This window comes from Protopterus annectens, chromosome 1.part2 (assembly GCF_019279795.1).
Source record: "Protopterus annectens isolate FY-2018-M chromosome 1.part2, PAN1.0, whole genome shotgun sequence".
Lineage (NCBI taxonomy): Eukaryota > Metazoa > Chordata > Ceratodontiformes > Protopteridae > Protopterus > Protopterus annectens.
This window is the reverse complement of record NC_056727.1, coordinates 993,568,207-993,587,018: the sequence shown is the minus strand read 5'-3', so window position 1 is coordinate 993,587,018 and position 18,812 is coordinate 993,568,207. Positions and strand designations below refer to the sequence as shown.

Genomic DNA, 18,812 nt, shown 5'->3' with positions numbered 1-18,812 from the left:
AGATCTTGTTTGCCGCTTCAGACTGCGAGGTTGTCTTACTGGCTCAGGCTCGTATACCTTTTTGTATTTTCTATTTTTCACTAGAATTTACCTCTTATTACTGTACTTAATACTTAAAATTGTACTATTAACCCTATGCTAAGGTGGCCTCCCAGCTGGAGACTCTGAATTCAGTTAACTCCTCCATGAGGCTCATTTCTTATGCAGCCGATGGTGCGAGTAGAGCTGCAGGCGCAGGCATTGCCCTTAGGAGACATGCATGGATACAGCTATGTAATTTTGCAGAGCCCTTCAGAGCGTCTTTCACCAATACCCCTTTGATGGTTCCGCTCTCTTCAGATCACAGCTGAAGGGCACCCTAACCAGGTGTGAACAAGAAGGCAAGACTCTCTGTGGGAGTCCGTTTTTCCACTCCTCCTAGACCATACCCCAAGGGTCAGAAGAGTGGAAAGATGTGGTTCCGGAAACCCCAGGGAGCCTTGCCTGACGCACGTGGTGAGTTCCCCTCCAGGGGCAGAGGAGGGAACAATTACAGACGCCGCCCTCGTGGCAGAGGGGTTCACAGAACCAGGGCAGCAGAGAATCTTTCTCTGAGAAGCCCTTTCAGCATCCCTAAAGGGTTGCCCGCCTCTGGAGGCAGTCGGGGGAAGGCTCTCACTGTGCCCCAAAGCCTGGCAAGACCTAACTCAAGACAAGTGGGTACAGGCGATCATATCGGGAGGTTACAAAATCCCCTTTGTACAACCCCCATTAAAGTCAAACAAGTCCCTTCCAGATGTTCCACCCAATCTATGGGAACAAGCAGCCATAGAGATTTCAAAGCTGCTACAGAAGAGTCATCCAGGAAGTCCTGGCAGACCAACTCTGATCCGGAACTTACTCTAGGTTCTTTTTGGTACCAAAAAAGATAGGGGACTGGAGACCCGTTCTGGATCTCAGCAGATTAAACAGATCTGTACAAAGAACGAAGTTTCGGATGGTCACGCTACAGTCCATTCTACCCTTCTTGGGTCAGGACAATTGGATGTGCTCTATAGATCTTCAGGATGCGTACTACCACATAAAGATGCACAGGCGCTCCAGAAGATTCCTTTGCTTCCGGCTGGAGCCAGTCACTATCAGTTCAGAGCTCTGCCCTTTGGTCTCACCACAGCCCCCAGGGTGTTCAAATGCATGGCAGTGGTTACGGCTCACCTGAGACGTCAAGGATTACAGGTGTTTCCATATCTAGATGACTGGCTCCTTACTGCTTCCACCAGGCATCACCTCCTGCAAGCCAGGGACTACACTATCAAAACTTGTTGCAGGCTAGGTCTCACAATAAAGTTTGAAAAATCTGCATTGTTGCCCTGTCAGCATATCACTTACATAGGCGCAAATCTAAATACCAGGAACATGTTTGCGAACCTTCCACCAGACAGGGTATCACTAATTCACCAACAAGTACAGATTTTATTAACATGCAGAACGATTCAAGTCAGGTTAGTCTTCTGAACACTGGGTTCCATGACATCAGCAATTCTTCTTGTTCCCCCGGCTCGCTTCAGTGGCTTCTATTCACACAGTGGTCCATCCAACAGCTTCCCATGTCTCTCAAGATTATGATCACAGAAGCATGCAAGAAGCACCTCGCTTGGTGGATGGTCTCCCCATTAGTGTCCCAGGGCAGACCATTTGTGCTACTCCCTCCAGTCGCCACAGTGCCCACGGATGCCTCCCTGATAGGGCAGGGGAGGGCATTATCAGGGCAGGGCAGTCCAAGGCACCTGGCAGCCGCACGAGTACCATTTGCATATAAATGTCTTGGAGATGAGAGCCGTGCTTTTAGCGTTGCAAGCCCTTCAGGACTCTCTCCCTCCTGGGACTATTGCAATTCAAACGGACAATATGTCATTGGTGTGGTACATCAACAAGCAGGGTGGAACCAGGTTCTATCCTCTGTCGAAAAGCACTCAGACTCTGGCAGTGGGCGATCTCTTCCCAACATTTTCTGATCGCAATGCACATCACTGGGAGTTCCAACGTCATCGCAGACAGGCTCAGCAGAGCAATTCTCATGCCTCATGAGTGGTCTCTGAATCAGGTAATTGCAGAACAAATCTTTCGCAAATGGGGTCAACCTTGCTGCGACCTGTTCGCCACACCTTTCAACAGCAAGTACAGCAATTTCTTCTCCCTCCTTCCACTCCCCAGCCACTCCCCCAGAGAAGCTCTAGTCCACGATTGGCCTCAGGGACTTGTTTATTCTTTTCCCCTGTTTCCCCTAATACCCAAACTCATACAGAGAGCAACTGCATTGGGTTGCAAAATGATCCTCATTGCTCCTTACTGGCTTTGACAGATATGGTTCCCATTCCTGCATAATTATCTTCTCAAGCAGCCTTGGATTCTGGATCCTATTCCAGATCTACTGATTCACCAATCGGGCAGACTGCATCGATCCCTTCAAAAACAGTCCAGCTCACAACTTGGTTTCTCCACTTTCAACCTTAGCCAGGCTTCCTAATATTTCCTCCTCTGTGCGGGAAATTATCTCATCCCACAAATCCACAACGAGGAAAACTTACGCTAGTAAGTGGAAACGTTTTTCTTGCTGGGCAGAGGCTAGGAATATAGATCCCTTTTCAGCCCCTGTCCACGAGATTCTGGAATTTTTAGCGGAACTCTTCCATTCTGGTTCCGCTTCTGCTACAATCAGGGTTCAGCTAGCTGCCATTTCGATTTTTCACATTGAGTTGTCTTCTAATAACATCATGTCTCATAAGCTGTGTAAAGCCTTCCTCAAAAGAACCACTCTGCTTAGGCCCCCCCAGTAAGGGATCCACCACCTCTCTGGGATTTAAACTTGGTGCTAGCTTCTCTAATCTTGCCACCCTTTGAACCTGCAGCATCTTGCCCCATTAAGTTTTAATCCTGGAAGACACTTTTTCTGGTAGCCATTACTTCTGCCAGACGTGTTTAGGAACTTCAGGCTCTATGCACTCGTCCCCCATACTTAGTTTTCCATAACGAAAGGGTCGCTCTAAGGACCAATTCTTCCTTCCTAAGGTCTGTACACAAAATAATTTGAATCAGTCCATAGACCTTCCTGTGTTATTTCCTAATCACACCAATAACGCAGAATATAAATTGCACCAGTTTGGATGTTCACAGACAGCTGCGTTTTTATTTGCATAGGGCAAAGGACATCAGGAAATCCGTCCAACTCTTCATTTCCTATGCTGAGGGCAGACGGGGCCATCCTGTCACAAAGATAACATTATCTAGGTGGTTGTCTCACGTTATTTCATTCATTTATCAGCTGAGAAACAAAAAATTATCTACCAAACCTAAAGGCCACTCTACTAGGGCACTGGCTACCTCGGTGGCCTTCCAATCTAGGTTACCCATGGAATCTATCTGTGCAGCTGATACGTGGGCTAACCCACATACCTTCATTTCTCATTACAAATTAGACATTGCTTCCAGGAACAGGGCTGATTTTGGTTCCACTGTTCTGAAGAGTCTGTTCCAGTGAGCCACCCAGGATAGTAGGTGCTAGGGATGCTGTCCCAACCAGCAAGAATGAAGGTGAGATAGACAACTTAACATAAAGAAGTTATGTACTTACCATAACGTTCCATGTTAGTTGTCTTCTTCTCGCCTTCTTTCTTGCGTCCCACCCTCCATCTCCCTATCCTAGTGGATCGAGAGGAGCTTCCCCTTTCATTTTTCATTGGCTGAACCTTCTCTGGTTGTATTTTCTGCTTGGATAGCTTCACAGTTGGGCCCCCAGGTGGCTTCTAAGGTAGATTTCTTTCTTACTTATGTCTGGAATAGCTTTTTCAAACGAGATCTGAGTAACTAGCGCCCAGGCATCATGGGATATAGGGTAGCCTTGAGCTAGTAAACAGCTCTCGAGCTATTGAAGATGGCCGAGTCGGAGCTGAAGATCGGCTCCGAACCCAACCAACAAGAAAGAAGGCGAAAAGAAGACAACTAACATGGGACGTTATGGTAGGTACATAACCTCTTTTTTCTGTACCAAATATTTTCCTAAAAGTCTTCGGAAATCTACCCTATTTAGTTAGTTTTTATTTTTAGGTCCCCTTGATATACATCCTCAATATTGCAAGTCATATTCCAGTCCCTACCTGTAAGTAGTATTCCCTGTGGAAATCTGATTTCTCCCAAAATTTTCTTAGTTTCATAGCAGCAGTTTTTCATGGAAGATAAATATTTGCCAGCATAATCCTCCTCTTGCTACCACAAGTCTGCCATTTATTGTTTTTTCCCCACTTCTTTCACTGTTGGAACCCCTCTAGCTATTGGTATTCCTCCCCTTTCTTCGGTCCCTTAGTCTGCTGAATCTCTATCCTGAAATCCTTTGTCAAATTCATAAGCTCATTTCTTTCCAAATGCATCTCCTGCAGAAGTACTGTTTGCACCCTTTATTTCTTAATACAATGAAGTACTCTTTCCTTTTGTCTATAACTGTAAGACCATTTACATTTCATGGTAATATGGACAGTTTGGCCAATATGATGGGGAAAAAAAACAAAAACTGCTGCTACCTATTATATGACACTTTTTAAATGTGAGTTCATAACTTCTCTTACGTGCACACACTGTTTGGCTGGGTGATATGTTGTACAGTTCCTAGTCTCAGTGTTTTATCTGGTAAACAGTCCTTCCCTCCAGATCATAGCATAGACAACAACCCACTTCAAAATGAGAATATATTGAGAGAATTTGAAACATCAGTGGATAGTTCCCTCTCCTGTGGCCATTTTGTTGCAGCAGTAGTTGAGAGTCCTTTTTACCTTGCACAACTCATTGCAAAAAGTACATCTTCAAGATGAAGAGAAATCCTTGCCCCCCCCGTGTATTCCGCACTGATTAGGCCTTCCATAGAATACAATGCCTAGTTTGGGATGTTTCTCATTAGATGCATCAAGCAACTGGAAAGACCACAGAAGTTAAACAGATCAAAAGCTTAAAAAACTTAGAGCTCTATCACTGCATTCTGTAGCCTTTTGACACCTTAGGAGTGATGTGCCTCTCTTTATGGAACATTATACTCTAATAAATCAAAACCATCCTGTAAATAGAAGGGCCAGAGATCTAAATCTACTTAAGCTAAACAAAATTGAGAGTGAGATTTGCCACCCTGCAGTGTAAACCTTGGCTCTAGATGATTCACTGCTGAAGTGACATCCTTAACCCCATGTGCAAAATGGGGGGAAAAGGGGTTATGGATGGATGGATTTGTCGCACAGTGCCTACCCCCTTGTAATAATATCCCTTTGCAGGTTAAGCAGTGCAGTTCACTATCCTCCTCCAAAAGGGATCTAGATAATTGGATGGGCATTCACAAATTCCCCTGGTATGACGTTGTCCCTGCTGCTAAAGTGAGGTAAGGCCTAGGTTGGGTACTGGCATGGTGTTAATGCCTCAAGTTCTAGTTGCTTTGTATTTTTAATGATTCTGTGAAATCTCACTGCAGTGACCACCCATTTAAGATGTACCTTCAATCTTGTGAGGTGATTCACAGTAGTAAGGTTTACCCATGAGGTAATGTTTGTGTATGTAGCTATTCAGATTTATATTTGTGGATATACAGAAATGTGCACACATTTGTCTGCCATATGTGCATTTCCCTGTAAAAGATGTTTCTTGCTTTTTGGAATTAAAGTAGATGCACGTCAATGCTATGTAGGAACTTCACGCTACCACTCTTCAGTATGTATAAAAGTTTGAGATCACATCACTACTTAAGGAGCAAGATAGATGTGGAAAACATGTAAAATCAATGCATCTTTTATCACAGAGTGAATCCAATTATGATTTACTGCAGTGACTTCTTACAGATCTACTGTTACGGAGAGTACCTCTCATAGATTTACTTACATTTTTGGGTTTGCCTATAGATACAATGTAAATTGTATAAACAACTTGTATTTTATTTTAGTTAATTTCATGGTTTATTTTGTTGCGTCTTGAGTGGGTTTAATAACTGTAGTGCCGATAGAACCTGTACTGAATATTTAATGTTTTGTACTTCCCTTTGCAGTGCGGAAGGCAGTCACGTTTCAGGACAGAGTAATGGACGTGATCCCCAGGCACTAGCTAAAGCTGTCCAGATTCATCACGACACCCAACACACAATGTATTTTGCCTGAGAGCACAGTTTGTCCGTTTGAATCATTTGGCAGCTCTTGGCACTTTCTGCGGTCCTGAAGATTTGAAATCTTGCTACTAAAACACTTTGCGAGGACCAGCTTCACTTTGGATCGCTTTCTACCAGCAACCTTTGAACAGACGCACTGAGTCAAACTTTTACTACGAGGTTTAATGCTTCTACAGAACTGAGCCATTTTTATTTATTTTTATTATTTCTAAAGCACTATAGAAGGACATACAAACTTTTTCCCCTACCAGAACTGCTAGGATATTTTACCTCATGGTGTGAAAGCAAAACACCCTTTTAAGGGGCTTACATAAAAGATTTTGAATATGAATTTTTTATCCCTTTTGTTTTTAACAAAGTGGCATTGTAAAGGCTTCCTTTTTATCTACAGCTTGAGTGCTCTGCGTGTGTTTCTGTATGATGGTTCACCTTATTCAGATGTGGAAATCTGTTCTACTTGCTTCGTAAAACTTTCATCATGTTAAGCCACTGAAATTTTGAGTGAAGATTATATTTTTCACTTGTTTGAAATGCCTTTCATTCACAAAGAATAGACTTTATTAGTAAAGGCAGCCCTTTTCCCCCCAAGGTAAGTATCTGCAGACATTTTGTACTGGGACAGGTCCAGTCTGTGAAGCATTTGCACTATATTTCAGATTCTAATCATGGACATTTCTGTTTTCTAAACTTTGTGGGAATGTGAAACTTAATCAGACAGGAAGAGCCTTGTTTCTGTTGTAGTTGTGTTGGGTGTGTTTTTACAGAAATGTTGGTCAGCCAGCTTTTACAGTCTGTGCCACTATAGTTTACAAAGTGGTCCACAGTGCTTCTTCCGTTCTACCCACCTAAAAAAAGAAAAATTATGATCGGACTTCAAAAGTTGTACTTTTACAGGCATTATTAGTCTATGTTGTATGTTACTATATTTTATTTGAAAAGTGGTTCTAACTCTTACTGAACTAATGTTTTCAACTTCACATACCAGATAAAAGTAACTGTTGTGCTGCAGATCAGCAATAAGTTATAAAATGTTTACTTTGTCCAGTAGTGGACAGTAAAGTGTACATAAGTGTCTATATATAATATATTTATATTTTATTTTCATCACGTGAAATTGTATACATCTTTTACAGTTCTAATTGTACTTTCATTGAAGGTTGGTCATGTTCAACATGGTAACATTTTGTTAATAGGAACAGAACAGCACAAATGGACACTTGTATGTTTAATGACAGGTTATAATTTTTCTGAAGTTAACATCCTGCTTAACTTATATGGCAGTGTTCTAGATCTTCCTGTTGCTATGCTTAAGATTTTAAAGGGTCTTGGCTTAGTACTAAAACTGAGAACCATTTTCAGTAATACTTGCAGAGATATCTACTAACAGTATTGTCTGGATACACTGAGCTTGGTTTTCTAATTAATTTTTAAGTGTAGCACCTGTTTCATGTTTTGTTTTTTGTTTTTTTTTTATCTGAACCAGTTGTTAAATTTTAATACAAAGGTATAGCACACAGGGTTTTATAGCACTATCATTCATTTGGCACTTTGCTGATCTCCCTTAGATTGTAATTAGCACAGAAATGGTTGCTTCTTTTCTGCGCTGTAAAAGAAGATAGATAGGGATTTAAGGGGTTTAGTTTTTAGCATAAAGAAAGTCATTAAATTAATCCTCTACAGAATAGCAATTTTTCTGCCATCAGGTTGATAAGCATGTATGTGATTTAAGTTTACAGTATGTTTGTTTTCCAGCAGTGGGGTCCTTTTCCTGACCAGTTATTTAGCATTTCCAAGCAAAGGGGAAAAAAAAAACAAGCATAGTAATGTACAGAATCATTTTATGCCACAGAGTTTCTTAAATAAGCTTGTAAATAGAGATGTCTTGAGTTTACATTTTAACAGGAAAGATGCTAAGGTTTTATTTTCAGCAAAACTTGTAGACACTAAAACAGAAATCATTGTATTTAAACCATTTTGTAATAAACCATTGTTAAGCAAGAGGTTTGTTATAGGTGTGTTTAAACATATTTCTCAAGTGCACAAGACAAGACACATTTGTTGTCTTTCTGATGCACGTGGCCAGGTAAATTTAACCATGTTGTCCTTTCCTTTTATTACCAGCAGTGAAGTCTATATACCTCAGTGCATAGAGGAAACATATATATGAATTAGTCTATTCCATGCTAGCTGCTGTTTAAGTCGAATGGCTGCTTTATTATTTTCACGTATGTTGATTTTTTTCAGGGAGCAAGTCCTGTAATGGATGATTAAATATGTGCCTAAGGCAGGCTTGAGAAATACAGCAAGCTTGACTAACCTTTCTTGTAGGAGAGGTATTTCTCTGTTCAAGGGACATCTCTTGCCAATGAGGATTTTACATTTGTTTAAAAAAAATAATAAAATTAAGCTGTCAGCATTTTACAGTGCTTTGGAATGTCCAAGTGCACTTTAGAATTACAACAGTGAACTGCCTAAAAATTGCAGCAGTAGATAGTTCTGTTCCTAAAATGAAATGCAAAGCAAAGTCACTTAAAGATATTTAGTACTATGTTAAAGAGAAACAGTCATTTGCAGTTGGCTTTTGGGTACAAGCCTAGAGATCGGGAAAGTTTTCAATTAAGTATACCATGAAGTGTTTTTCATCCTTTGATCTTGCTGGTTTGCCACCTACCCCTTTTGTTAATTTTTAAAAGTTGTGGGCCTTCCAAGTGTGTCTGCACTAGTGTACAGATGGCTTTCATGTATCATTTTGGTCGTGGTATGAATGACCTCAGTCCCAGTTGAATTTTATCTTTTATTTTATATTAAAATATGCATTTCATTTAACAGTAGAAATTTTGGCAAGGTGTTCAATAAAGCCTTTGATTTCCCTGCTCAACAAATTTGCCATATCATTGTGAACAGCTTAGCTGCAGAGTATTCTGGGTCTTTTTAAAATATACCATGTGCAGTAGCAGTTAGCATCAGATCTGTTAACAGTGCAGGTGTAATAAATAGATCACTGAGCCATCATTCAGCTGGTGCTTCTGTGATACGATTGCCAAATGTGTCTATGTGGGTGGGATATTTCCTCCCAACACATTTTGATTTTATTCCTTCTGATGGAAGAGAGCAGAAAATAGTGTTGTCACCTCACAGCAAGAGGTTTCACAGTGCAATTCTTGGGTGGAGTGCCTTCTGTCTGGAGTCTGCATGTCCTCCCTGTGTTTGTGTGGGTTTCCTCCAGGCTCCTCCCACATTCCAAAGACATGCAGTAAGTGGATTGGACACACCAAGTTGGCCATAGATGTGTGTGGTTTGGAAGAAATACCACGGCAGGATTAGCCACCCAGTGGTGTAAATCTTTTCTCTAAATGATTGTCCCTGTTGAAGTGACACCCCAACCCCATGTGCAAAAATGGAGAAAAGGGATTTTGGATGGGTGGGATAGAAGGGAAAACAATCCCTGCCTCTTTCTCAGTAATTCACTTATTTGTTCCAAAACATTTGCAATTCATGCCATTCTGATTCCCGTACTTTTTGACTTGTACTTCATTTCTTCAGCTTTCTTTTTGTGTCATTTATCAGAAATGTCTCAGTCCTACTGCAGAAAGGTGACTTGCATTAAGTAAGCAGTGTTTGCTGCTTGAAATCAAATTATTTTGCCAGCTAATTACTTATGCTAGTTGCCATACATTCCTGTGGTGGTGTAAAAGAAATTTGGAGTTGGTAGTAAATTATCCAGTAGCCTGAGACTCAACTACCCTCTGTACTTTTCTCATAACATTGAACATTCCAAGCCTTGTGTACTCATTTCGTTCATACTGATGTTGACTGGGATAATGTAACATTTTGCATAAGTTTGTATGGGTTATCCATACCTGGAGCCACCCATTCCTGAATATATTTGCTATATCCTAGTATTTCAGACCTTGTTTTTGATTATAGAGGGTTTGAAATGTTTTGGTCAGAAGCTTTTTTCTTCCAGTTGAGTTATTTAATCCATGCAAATGACAATAATTGTAGTGCATGGAGCGCACTGACTATGCTCCAATATTCAGAAAAAGGCAAATCAGTTGAGCGCTACTGTAGCACGAGACCCGACTGTAGGCAGTCAAATATATCAGTATTGGCCTGCAAAGATGGCTGCAAAAAAAAAAAAAAAATTTAGTTTCTGCCTGCTCTCCATGCTGATAACACATCCCTGACTTTCTCTTATAAACTTAAAGTAGCTAGAATAACAGAGCATGTGTTCGCCTGTATTTTTTGACGGATACGAAGATTGAAACTCAAATGTATGTCTTCATTTAGTTCTTCAGTCCTCAGTGATTTATCTGAAAGCTGAATATTTCGAGGAATAGACAAAACAAGGCAAGAATTTGGACATTTTGTGAAAATCTGGTCGTTTTGAGAGGCATGGCAAAGAGTGTAAACATAAGGGAGTGTGTTGCAATGTCTTCCTGACAGCACTTACTAACTGCTTTATGATTTTGAAGGCTGGCAAAACACTTGGCCCTTTTTCTGTGACTAGTAGTACATGGGGCCGAAAATTATGATTGGGTCTCCGATCATAACCTTTAATTTTGTGTTCTCAACATGGATGCAGAACTTCACCTAGAGAATAGATTTCTTGGTGTCTGTGTCTGTAACACACAGTGTAGCTGTGATTGGTGACCTGATCATAATCCTCTGTTATGGGTACCATAATAAGTTTCCTTTGCTATGCGACATCTGTTGGTTCCCAGCTGACTGCTTTCTACTTTCCTTTTGATGGAATCTTTTTTCTTTGGATGAATGCTCTTTGCTTGAATCTAAAATCTTTCAGGTGGCCCTTGTCTCATCACTGTATTGCTATAGTTCTTTGTGGGGGCTCTCCTGGAATTTTTCATTCCTTTTATGAACAAGTTATGTCTTGTACTGTGAGTAATGTGCTTCTGTGATGAACTTCCCACCTCCTTCCCATCCTTCATGAAGAAGGCTTCACTGTAATTCTTTCTTTCCCTTCAAATTAGAAAAAGTTAATTTCACCATTTTAAACCTACATTAGTCAAAGTGGTAAGCAGATACCATAGTCATGCAGTCTGCATTTTGAAGGGTATTCTTTGAGAAGCCTTCAATAAAGACTGCATTTCCTAGCTGAAGACTGTACATTTTGCCTTTTCACTGATTTGACTGAAGCTCCTCCTTTGCACATCAGTCTACAGTCTAAATTTTTTTTTTGTGAAATGTTGCATTTTTTTCTTGTATTGCCAAATTGTGACCTTGAAATCTAAGACTGAATGACTGTTACTCAGTTGTTTACAGCCTTAAGTAAATAAAGTGATTAAGCAGGTCACTGGTTCCAACTGTAGGATTAATTAAAAAAAGTTAACTTTGGTACTGACTTGAATAGTTTGTTTGCATTAACATGCAGATGACCAGCTAATGGCTAAGGTACAAAATGTGACTGAGCTACAGTTCTGAGTCTGAACAGAAGCGCTTGGTACTCATTTTGGCCAAACATTTAAATGTAACTATAAATGCAGTGTTAGAGAAGGCCACTGGTGAATGCTAAAAGACAAATGGATTGCAAGAGAGACCTGAAGAAATCGAAGTGGTTTCAGGGCATGTTATTGGAGCGATGTTACTGCAAGCAGAAGAAAGGTTTTTCTGTAAAACAAAGGTTATGAGGATGGTAGACACCCCCCCCCCAGATATTTCTGGGTGTACCCTATTAGAAAATAACCACTTAAGTGACGCATTGTTAGTATCGGGAAGACTTACAATGAAAAACTTTTGTTTTTCAATTTTATAGGTACATCTGTCTTTTAAGCATTTTATTCCTTCTCCCTGCCATACAACATTTAGCATAGTTTTTTTTTTGCTAAAAGTAGGAAAGCAAGTCTTACAATGCAAGATTTCCCACACTGCCTGTTTGGTTAGCACATAGTGTGTTGTGACACACTAGTTCAAGCCTCAATCCGTGTGTGCCGTAATAGTGTCTGCCACTTGATACACACGTAGAAAGTCTGCATTCTAGCTTACTTGGTTTGCAGCAGTCAGTGTTGCCAAGAAAATAACATTTTTAATGACTTCTAGAACCATGTAAATCCATGCTTCAACATCTAATCTCTTGAACTGCTTCTTCCTGAGCCTCATTGGTTCAGAATTCTTTAGTCTGGTTCTCTTGCTTGTTTAGGGTTTCCCATAACCTTATGTATAATTTCTCAGGGTCATTTTGTGTTAAATTTTGACAGACTGCCTCAGATACTTAGCAGGTAAATAAAGGCATCAGTCTATCTTTGAGAGCATATCAGCAGGGGAGCTTCATTCTCTCTGATCCTGTAGGAGGTTTTCTTTCCCCTTGGGCTGTGATGGTACCAGGTTGGTGTGCTATGCTAGGTTTGTTTTTCCTGTTAGCCGTCCATATGAAAGAACTGAGGAAGAAGGGGAAGTTAACTGCCCCCAGCTTTACATGGCCACGTCATCACTGATGAGTTTAATAAATGAAAACCTGTTGGCACCCTTGATCCAAGTTTCTTGAAAGCATGCTGTACTGATTGAGATACAGAGAATCCTGGTCTGTAATAAAACATTAAATCTCCACAAGTCAAAGTGATATTAAATATCTAGAGATCACCACCTTAACGTATGAGCATCTTAAAGTAGTAGTGAATCTTTTTGCAAGGGAAAATTGTGGCATTCATTGCACCTCCCAGATTTGGTAGCTCTTGTCTGAATCTCTGAGCACTATATGAACTATGTCTGAGGCTGCACAAACTCATGGAAAAGGAAGGTGGTGAATTTATTTTTTTTTTAACTTTTTCCTTTTTAGGAGTTGTGTGATTTTTAGGAACTCCATCACACAGCACTTGCAGCAAGCCAAGGTCTGTCCTAAACAAGATGTTGATAATATAAGCACATGCATTCATGACTCTCTAAATATTGACAATTCATTTGACAAGGCAGTGTTCCATATTTAGTGATCTGTTTTGCAAACTTGCTTTAAATCAAAAGATGAAAAGCCGACTTGGAGTTTTATTGTCTATTGCTAGTACTACATGACTGTTTATCTTTAATATGTAGCTCATTCTGATACCATGTGTACAAACAGTACAAATATGCTACAAAAACTGAATTAAGGAGGGCAAGACGTTGGGGTTTATCTAAAGCTAGGGCCGTATATTACAGTAGCATTGCTAACATTTTGAAAAAGGTATAGGTTTTCTTTTTAATCATGTAGGTCATGTAGTTATTGTGAATACCCCTGAGTTTTGTTAAATTGATATTGTGCATGTGTCAATCATTGGGAAGATGTGCATTTTGTACAACTAGAGCTAGAATTTATCCAGTTTCATGGGCATTATGTAAATGAATATGTAGCTAGACTTTTGTGGCAAGGTATAAAGCAGTAATTTACCCATATTACTGTAAATTGTAATAACTTCCAGTTTTTAGATCCCATTTGTACAATACTTTCAGGCCATTTTTGTTAGTATTTGTTTAGAAATGTAACATGGTTATGTGGTACAGCCTTATCTTGTTCCTCATTGAACTTAAGATTTTTTCAGAAAACAATTTGCTGTTGACTTGGGACAGATGTGAACAGGCACAGTACCACTTGATGCAATTTTGCTGAAGCCCATTCTGCTAAATTAATCTTGGTGCCGCACAAGTTGCGGTAAATGTCTTTTATTGCTTTCTTAGTATTGTCTATCTGTACATCTCCACTGGCCAAATTAATGCCTGGTTTCAAATGTAGCATTTTTTTCAGATAAATGTTAAGATTTTGTCCCAGTAGGCAGTTTTGTTTCATGTAAGGCATTAACACTTTAATGAATAGTGTCTGCAAGCCTCCTAAGTTCAGTAATGATGTGCTGTATTTTTGTTTTTCACTTTCTTGCTCAACAGCAAGGTAATCAGAACTTGCTTTCATTTTCAGAAAGTGAGTTAGAGGGCATTTTGTTAATACTGTAATTTTTGTACAAGTAAAATATGGAGAACAAAGGCAAAGTATCATTTGAAGAATTTTGCAAACCAATGCCTTGCTATTGACATTTTTATAATACAGTATTTCCACAATCACATAATTCTTGTCTATAGAAAGTTTGTAAAAACTGTTGTATGTTTGCATTTGTTCATTCAGCTACAAAAATTGTAATTTTTTGTTTCTATATTATTGCTAGACTTGTACTGTTAACTGTATTTTATTAAAATGTTGAAAGTGGATGTATGTTTAATAGCAATACGAGGTATTTTTCTGAGCAGTAGTGGTGGAAAATGAGTATTTCAAGGAGCCTCTGCTATGGGCAAAAAACTTGAGTGCAAACTTCATGTTCTTCCTTATGTGGCTCTTAAATTCATGACTTCCCATTCTGGAGGTATGTTAACGGAAGTTGGCCTACGCACCAAGTTCATGCAGCAGGCTTGAGGTGAGCACATGTCCTCGGATCCTCATTTGTTTGTCTTTAGCACATTACTAGGAAGTTATTGTGTTAAATACCTGAAAAGATTTGACTTTCCAAGCTGTTGACAGCTGGATGCCTTTCAAGTGCCAGACAATTTTTCTTGTCCTTACAGTATGGTACTGTGTAACTACACCCCAGCCAGAAGAGGTTTTGGCACTTGCTAGTGAGGATTGACATTTGCTTCCCCAGAACCTCTTTCTCTAGTTGTAGATTAACTTTGACATTCCCCACAGGTCTTCAGTTGGTTGCATGGATACATGAAAGCGTGTTTCATCAATCACTTGTGATATGACTGGATTATTAGTGTTCAGCCTTTTAGTCCTTCGTAGTACCCACCATATATTCAGCTTGACATTGTGATTGGCGTAAATATGCAATGTGGTGTTTATCTCTAGTGTGGGAGTCTTTTAAGGTCATCTATCCCCTTGTTTCCTTCCCTTTAACATGTGCTTGTGCTTATCTTGGCATCTTACTAGAAATGTTTTGGATGCTGCATGGGATAAGCCCAGCTTTTGGTCCTTTACCACCTAAATTGGCAGAGCTTTTGTAACCCACCAGACTTTTTCCCTAGGCTTCCTAAAGCAGATTGTGTTTGCCCTTTTGTCCTTTATCTAGCTGCTCTTTCTCTTATCTTCCACTTATTTAAATGAACTGGTCCTGGGACCATTTTTCAACCATATCCTTCATCACAAAGACAGATGACAGTTGTATCAACTTGTATGTTTTAAGAAATAGAAAACTGGCGTACATGGGTTGGGTGAGGATATGTATAGAGAACATGCACATTTCACACAGTCTGTGATGAGAAGTCATAGCTGAAATCTGGATCCTGATGCTGTGGTGCGAGGCAGAGATCTTAACACTAAAGCATCCAGCTTGATTTTGTATCTGCCATTTCCAGTGTTGTTGAAGAGGAAACCATGGAAATGTGCAATTTTTATTTAACTAACAGGTTAAGTGGGGTGGTCCAGAGAGCTGTTGCAGACAACTTTTTTGAGTGCCATTGTGGCTAATCAGGTACACCAAAATAACGTTTAGCTAATGTTACACAAGTGGTTCTGTAATATCTGTCCATGAACATGTTCCCTTCATTCTAAGAAAATACAAGAAATTCACTTGGACTTTGTCATGGAAACTAGTTTGAAATTTTTCAGTTTCCTATCCCATCTTTGACTTTGGATTGTGCTGTACACTGCTGTGGGTGTTTTGATAGCAGTGACTGTAGTCATTAACTCTTTGAACCCTTGCTATAATTCATTGGATTGGTTGATTTCTTGGCAGAACCTGATGATGCAGCATTCTCCTTTAGTCAAGGTGTGTATCATTGCTCTGCTTCATTCTGCAGGCTCTCCTAACACCTTAGCCTGTTTTGCAATACTGGGCTAATTGGTATGTAATATAGTTAATAGATAATGGGGGAGTGACTGTTGTCTCCTTTTTCTGCTCAGAAGGGATTGTTTAAGACTGAGCCACTGATTGGGGCATTCATTTTTGGTTTCTTCATGAATAATCACAAAGTAACTGGATGCTATCTTTTCTTCTTGGAGGGGATGGTTTGAGATTGAGTTGCCAGATGGAGCATTTTTTTTTTGGTGGTGGTCCACGTGACAAGTAGAACTGAATGTTTGTAGATGTCTTGAATCACAGCTTAAGCTAAGAATATTTAGGGTAGTGTTCATGTTATGTTTTGAAAAGGATGCACATGCTGCTTATTTATGTTTTCTACCTGGGAGAAGACTGCTTCCCAATTTTTGATCCCACAGGTATCAGGAGGAATAGTCAAGCTTGTTCTATGTGAACTGAGTAGGAAGGTTTGTTTGGATAAACCTTCCTTACATTTTGGCGAGTTTTAGGTAGTAAGATAGTCATATTTGACATTTCATTATGTTCTATAAATCATTGGTTCCAGACTCTTCAAATTTCAACCATTCCAAGCCTTGAGAGGTCTGGCATTGTGACAGATTGCCTTTTTCTGACAGCAAAGCTGCTGCAGTTCCAATGTCCTTGTTTGTGTACCTTATTTATTCAGACGAGCCTTCCAATTGAGCAATATACAAATGCATCCTTCATGTGCGACATTAAATCAAGACCCCATCTGGCTGAGTTGATGTAGCGCAGGTAGAAGTAAAAGATCCCATTATACTTAAAAACAGAAGGGGGAAATTCCCTGGTGTCCTGGCCAAATTTCCTGTAGTCATTATGAATTCCGCTTTGGGTCTTCCTTTAAAAGAGGCCTTGGGCCTAGTGGAACTTACCCAGTCAATAGTGTAAATGAGTAAATTTATAATTTAGCTTCACCAAGAAAGATTTTTGTTCTGTAATTATTCAGTTTTGTCTGGCTTTCCTCCTGTATCTTTTAAGTCTTAGTTTTTCTTAATCCACCATCAGTGTCCATGTGCAAGCCGTGTGAGTGTATTGGAAAGGTTAGGCTAACAATAGGTTTAGCTGAGCTGAAAAATGGGCTTTTTGTCTCCAGTCTGTTAAGCTCAGAATGCTCACTGGAATTTTTTTTATCCTGACTTTACTACAAGGTCCATGTCCATCTCATCATTTAATTATAGTTGGAAGGGCAGGATTTTGAAGCAGCATTTAGTGAAATAGTTTCTGAAGGGGCTTCCTTTCCTTGTTTAGGATCAACACATTGCATCCGCCCTTCAGTACGTTTGCTTCAACAGACTCTGAAGTTTGTTGTCTAAGATTTTCTGGTAACCATTAACATGAATTGGCATATCTTGAGTTCCAAACTGTATGTTAAGAGGTTTAGATCTGTTCTTTTTATGGCTAAATTCATATTCTTACAAAGGGTAACGTCTGGAATGTTGAGTTAACCAGTCCATCCATTTATCCCCTTTTTTCACACGGGTACTAAGAACAGAAGCATCCTTTTATTTTTTGATTCAGTGGCTGTTCACTGTCTTCTCCACTGGGCCAATGGACACAGGCAAAATATGCTGTTTGTTTCTTTTGCTTGTGATGAGAAAGATTTTGCAGTTGTTTGATGGGCCTTTTCCAGATATGTTATAAGCTGCATTATTTTGTCGCTGTAAGTCTAACAGAACCATGATCAGTGTGATGACAGGATGGCTGCCTCTGTTGCGGGTTTCAGTATGTGCTCTCAGCAGACATTTATGCTGTGGTTATTTGATCATTGGTAGTTATCTTTAACAGGTGAAGTGTTTTTATCACTTCCAGGAGTCAGAATCCTTTGGAAATACCTTTATATACTTCACCACATTGGTGTGCCAGAATCACCCCATTCTTTTAGTTTCTGATCTGGGAGTTTTCTCTGTTATGATTCAAGGAGTGTCACACGTACTGTAGAAAGGCCCCCATTGTGAAAAGGAACAGATATCCAAGTGTATCTTTTGATGTTTGAGAGGGTCCACCTGTTACCTTAATGGCTATAAAACCTCCTTTATATAAATATTACTATTACATTTCTGAAACCTTATGAGCAGAAATGTTTTCTTGCATATTAGAGACCTTGTTATTGGGTGGCTTGGACGGAGAATCCTGGGAAATCCACATGCTTGTTTACACAAATTCAGTCATAACTTGTCCTGGCCATAGAAGGCGTAACCCCCTGAACCATGGAGCCTTGTGATTTTAAGAGTCAGATAAAGAAGGGCGCAAGAAGGGTGCTCTGAGGTGCACCTCACCTTCCACTGCAGAGGGTCCTCTGTAAGACCATTTGATATGATGAATACTCTTTTCTTATTGCCATCCTCTAGCTCTATATTGTATAAATGAGATGCTTGATTGGAAATTTGCTATGTAACATTTTAGCCTGCAGGGATCTATTGTGTTCATAAGTGCAAAATAAATAAAATTGGTATATTTTTATGCCAGATGTTTGTCATTTTTTGTAGCACACCTATGACTGAGTAAGCTTTAGTTGACTGTAATTAAAATATTTGCCAATATGCTGCTACTGATAAATTTGTTGCTCAGTTCTTTTTAAAGATTTGACATTCATACACCATTTGTTGCCTCAGATGGTAGTTTTGTTCAGATGTTATGTGATCCTATCTCGCCTACATTCTGTACTGATGGGTTCGGAGCCGATCCTCTGCTCCGACTCGGCACGCTATATTATAGAGCGAAGTCTCTTATTGGCTGAGCTATTCTACATCCCAGGATGCACCACCACAGCTTCCCCAGATCTCGTTTGCCGCTTGACAGCAATAGACGTGGTCTCGACTTGGCTGAGCTAAGTA

At 39.9% G+C, this 18,812-nt stretch overlaps 1 protein-coding gene across 1 annotated transcript in view; it reads left to right on the top strand.

Annotated features, from left to right (window-relative positions):
* AGO4 (argonaute RISC component 4) overlaps positions 1 to 18,438 on the top strand; it is a gene marked incomplete in the record, with an annotated part of 1,401,134 nt that extends 1,382,696 nt beyond the window's left edge. The window contains 1 exon segment of the mRNA XM_044059958.1: positions 6,053 to 18,438. Within this exon segment, the coding sequence (XP_043915893.1) occupies positions 6,053 to 6,161 (109 nt within the window).
* Positions 18,439 to 18,812: the final 374 nt, after the last annotated feature.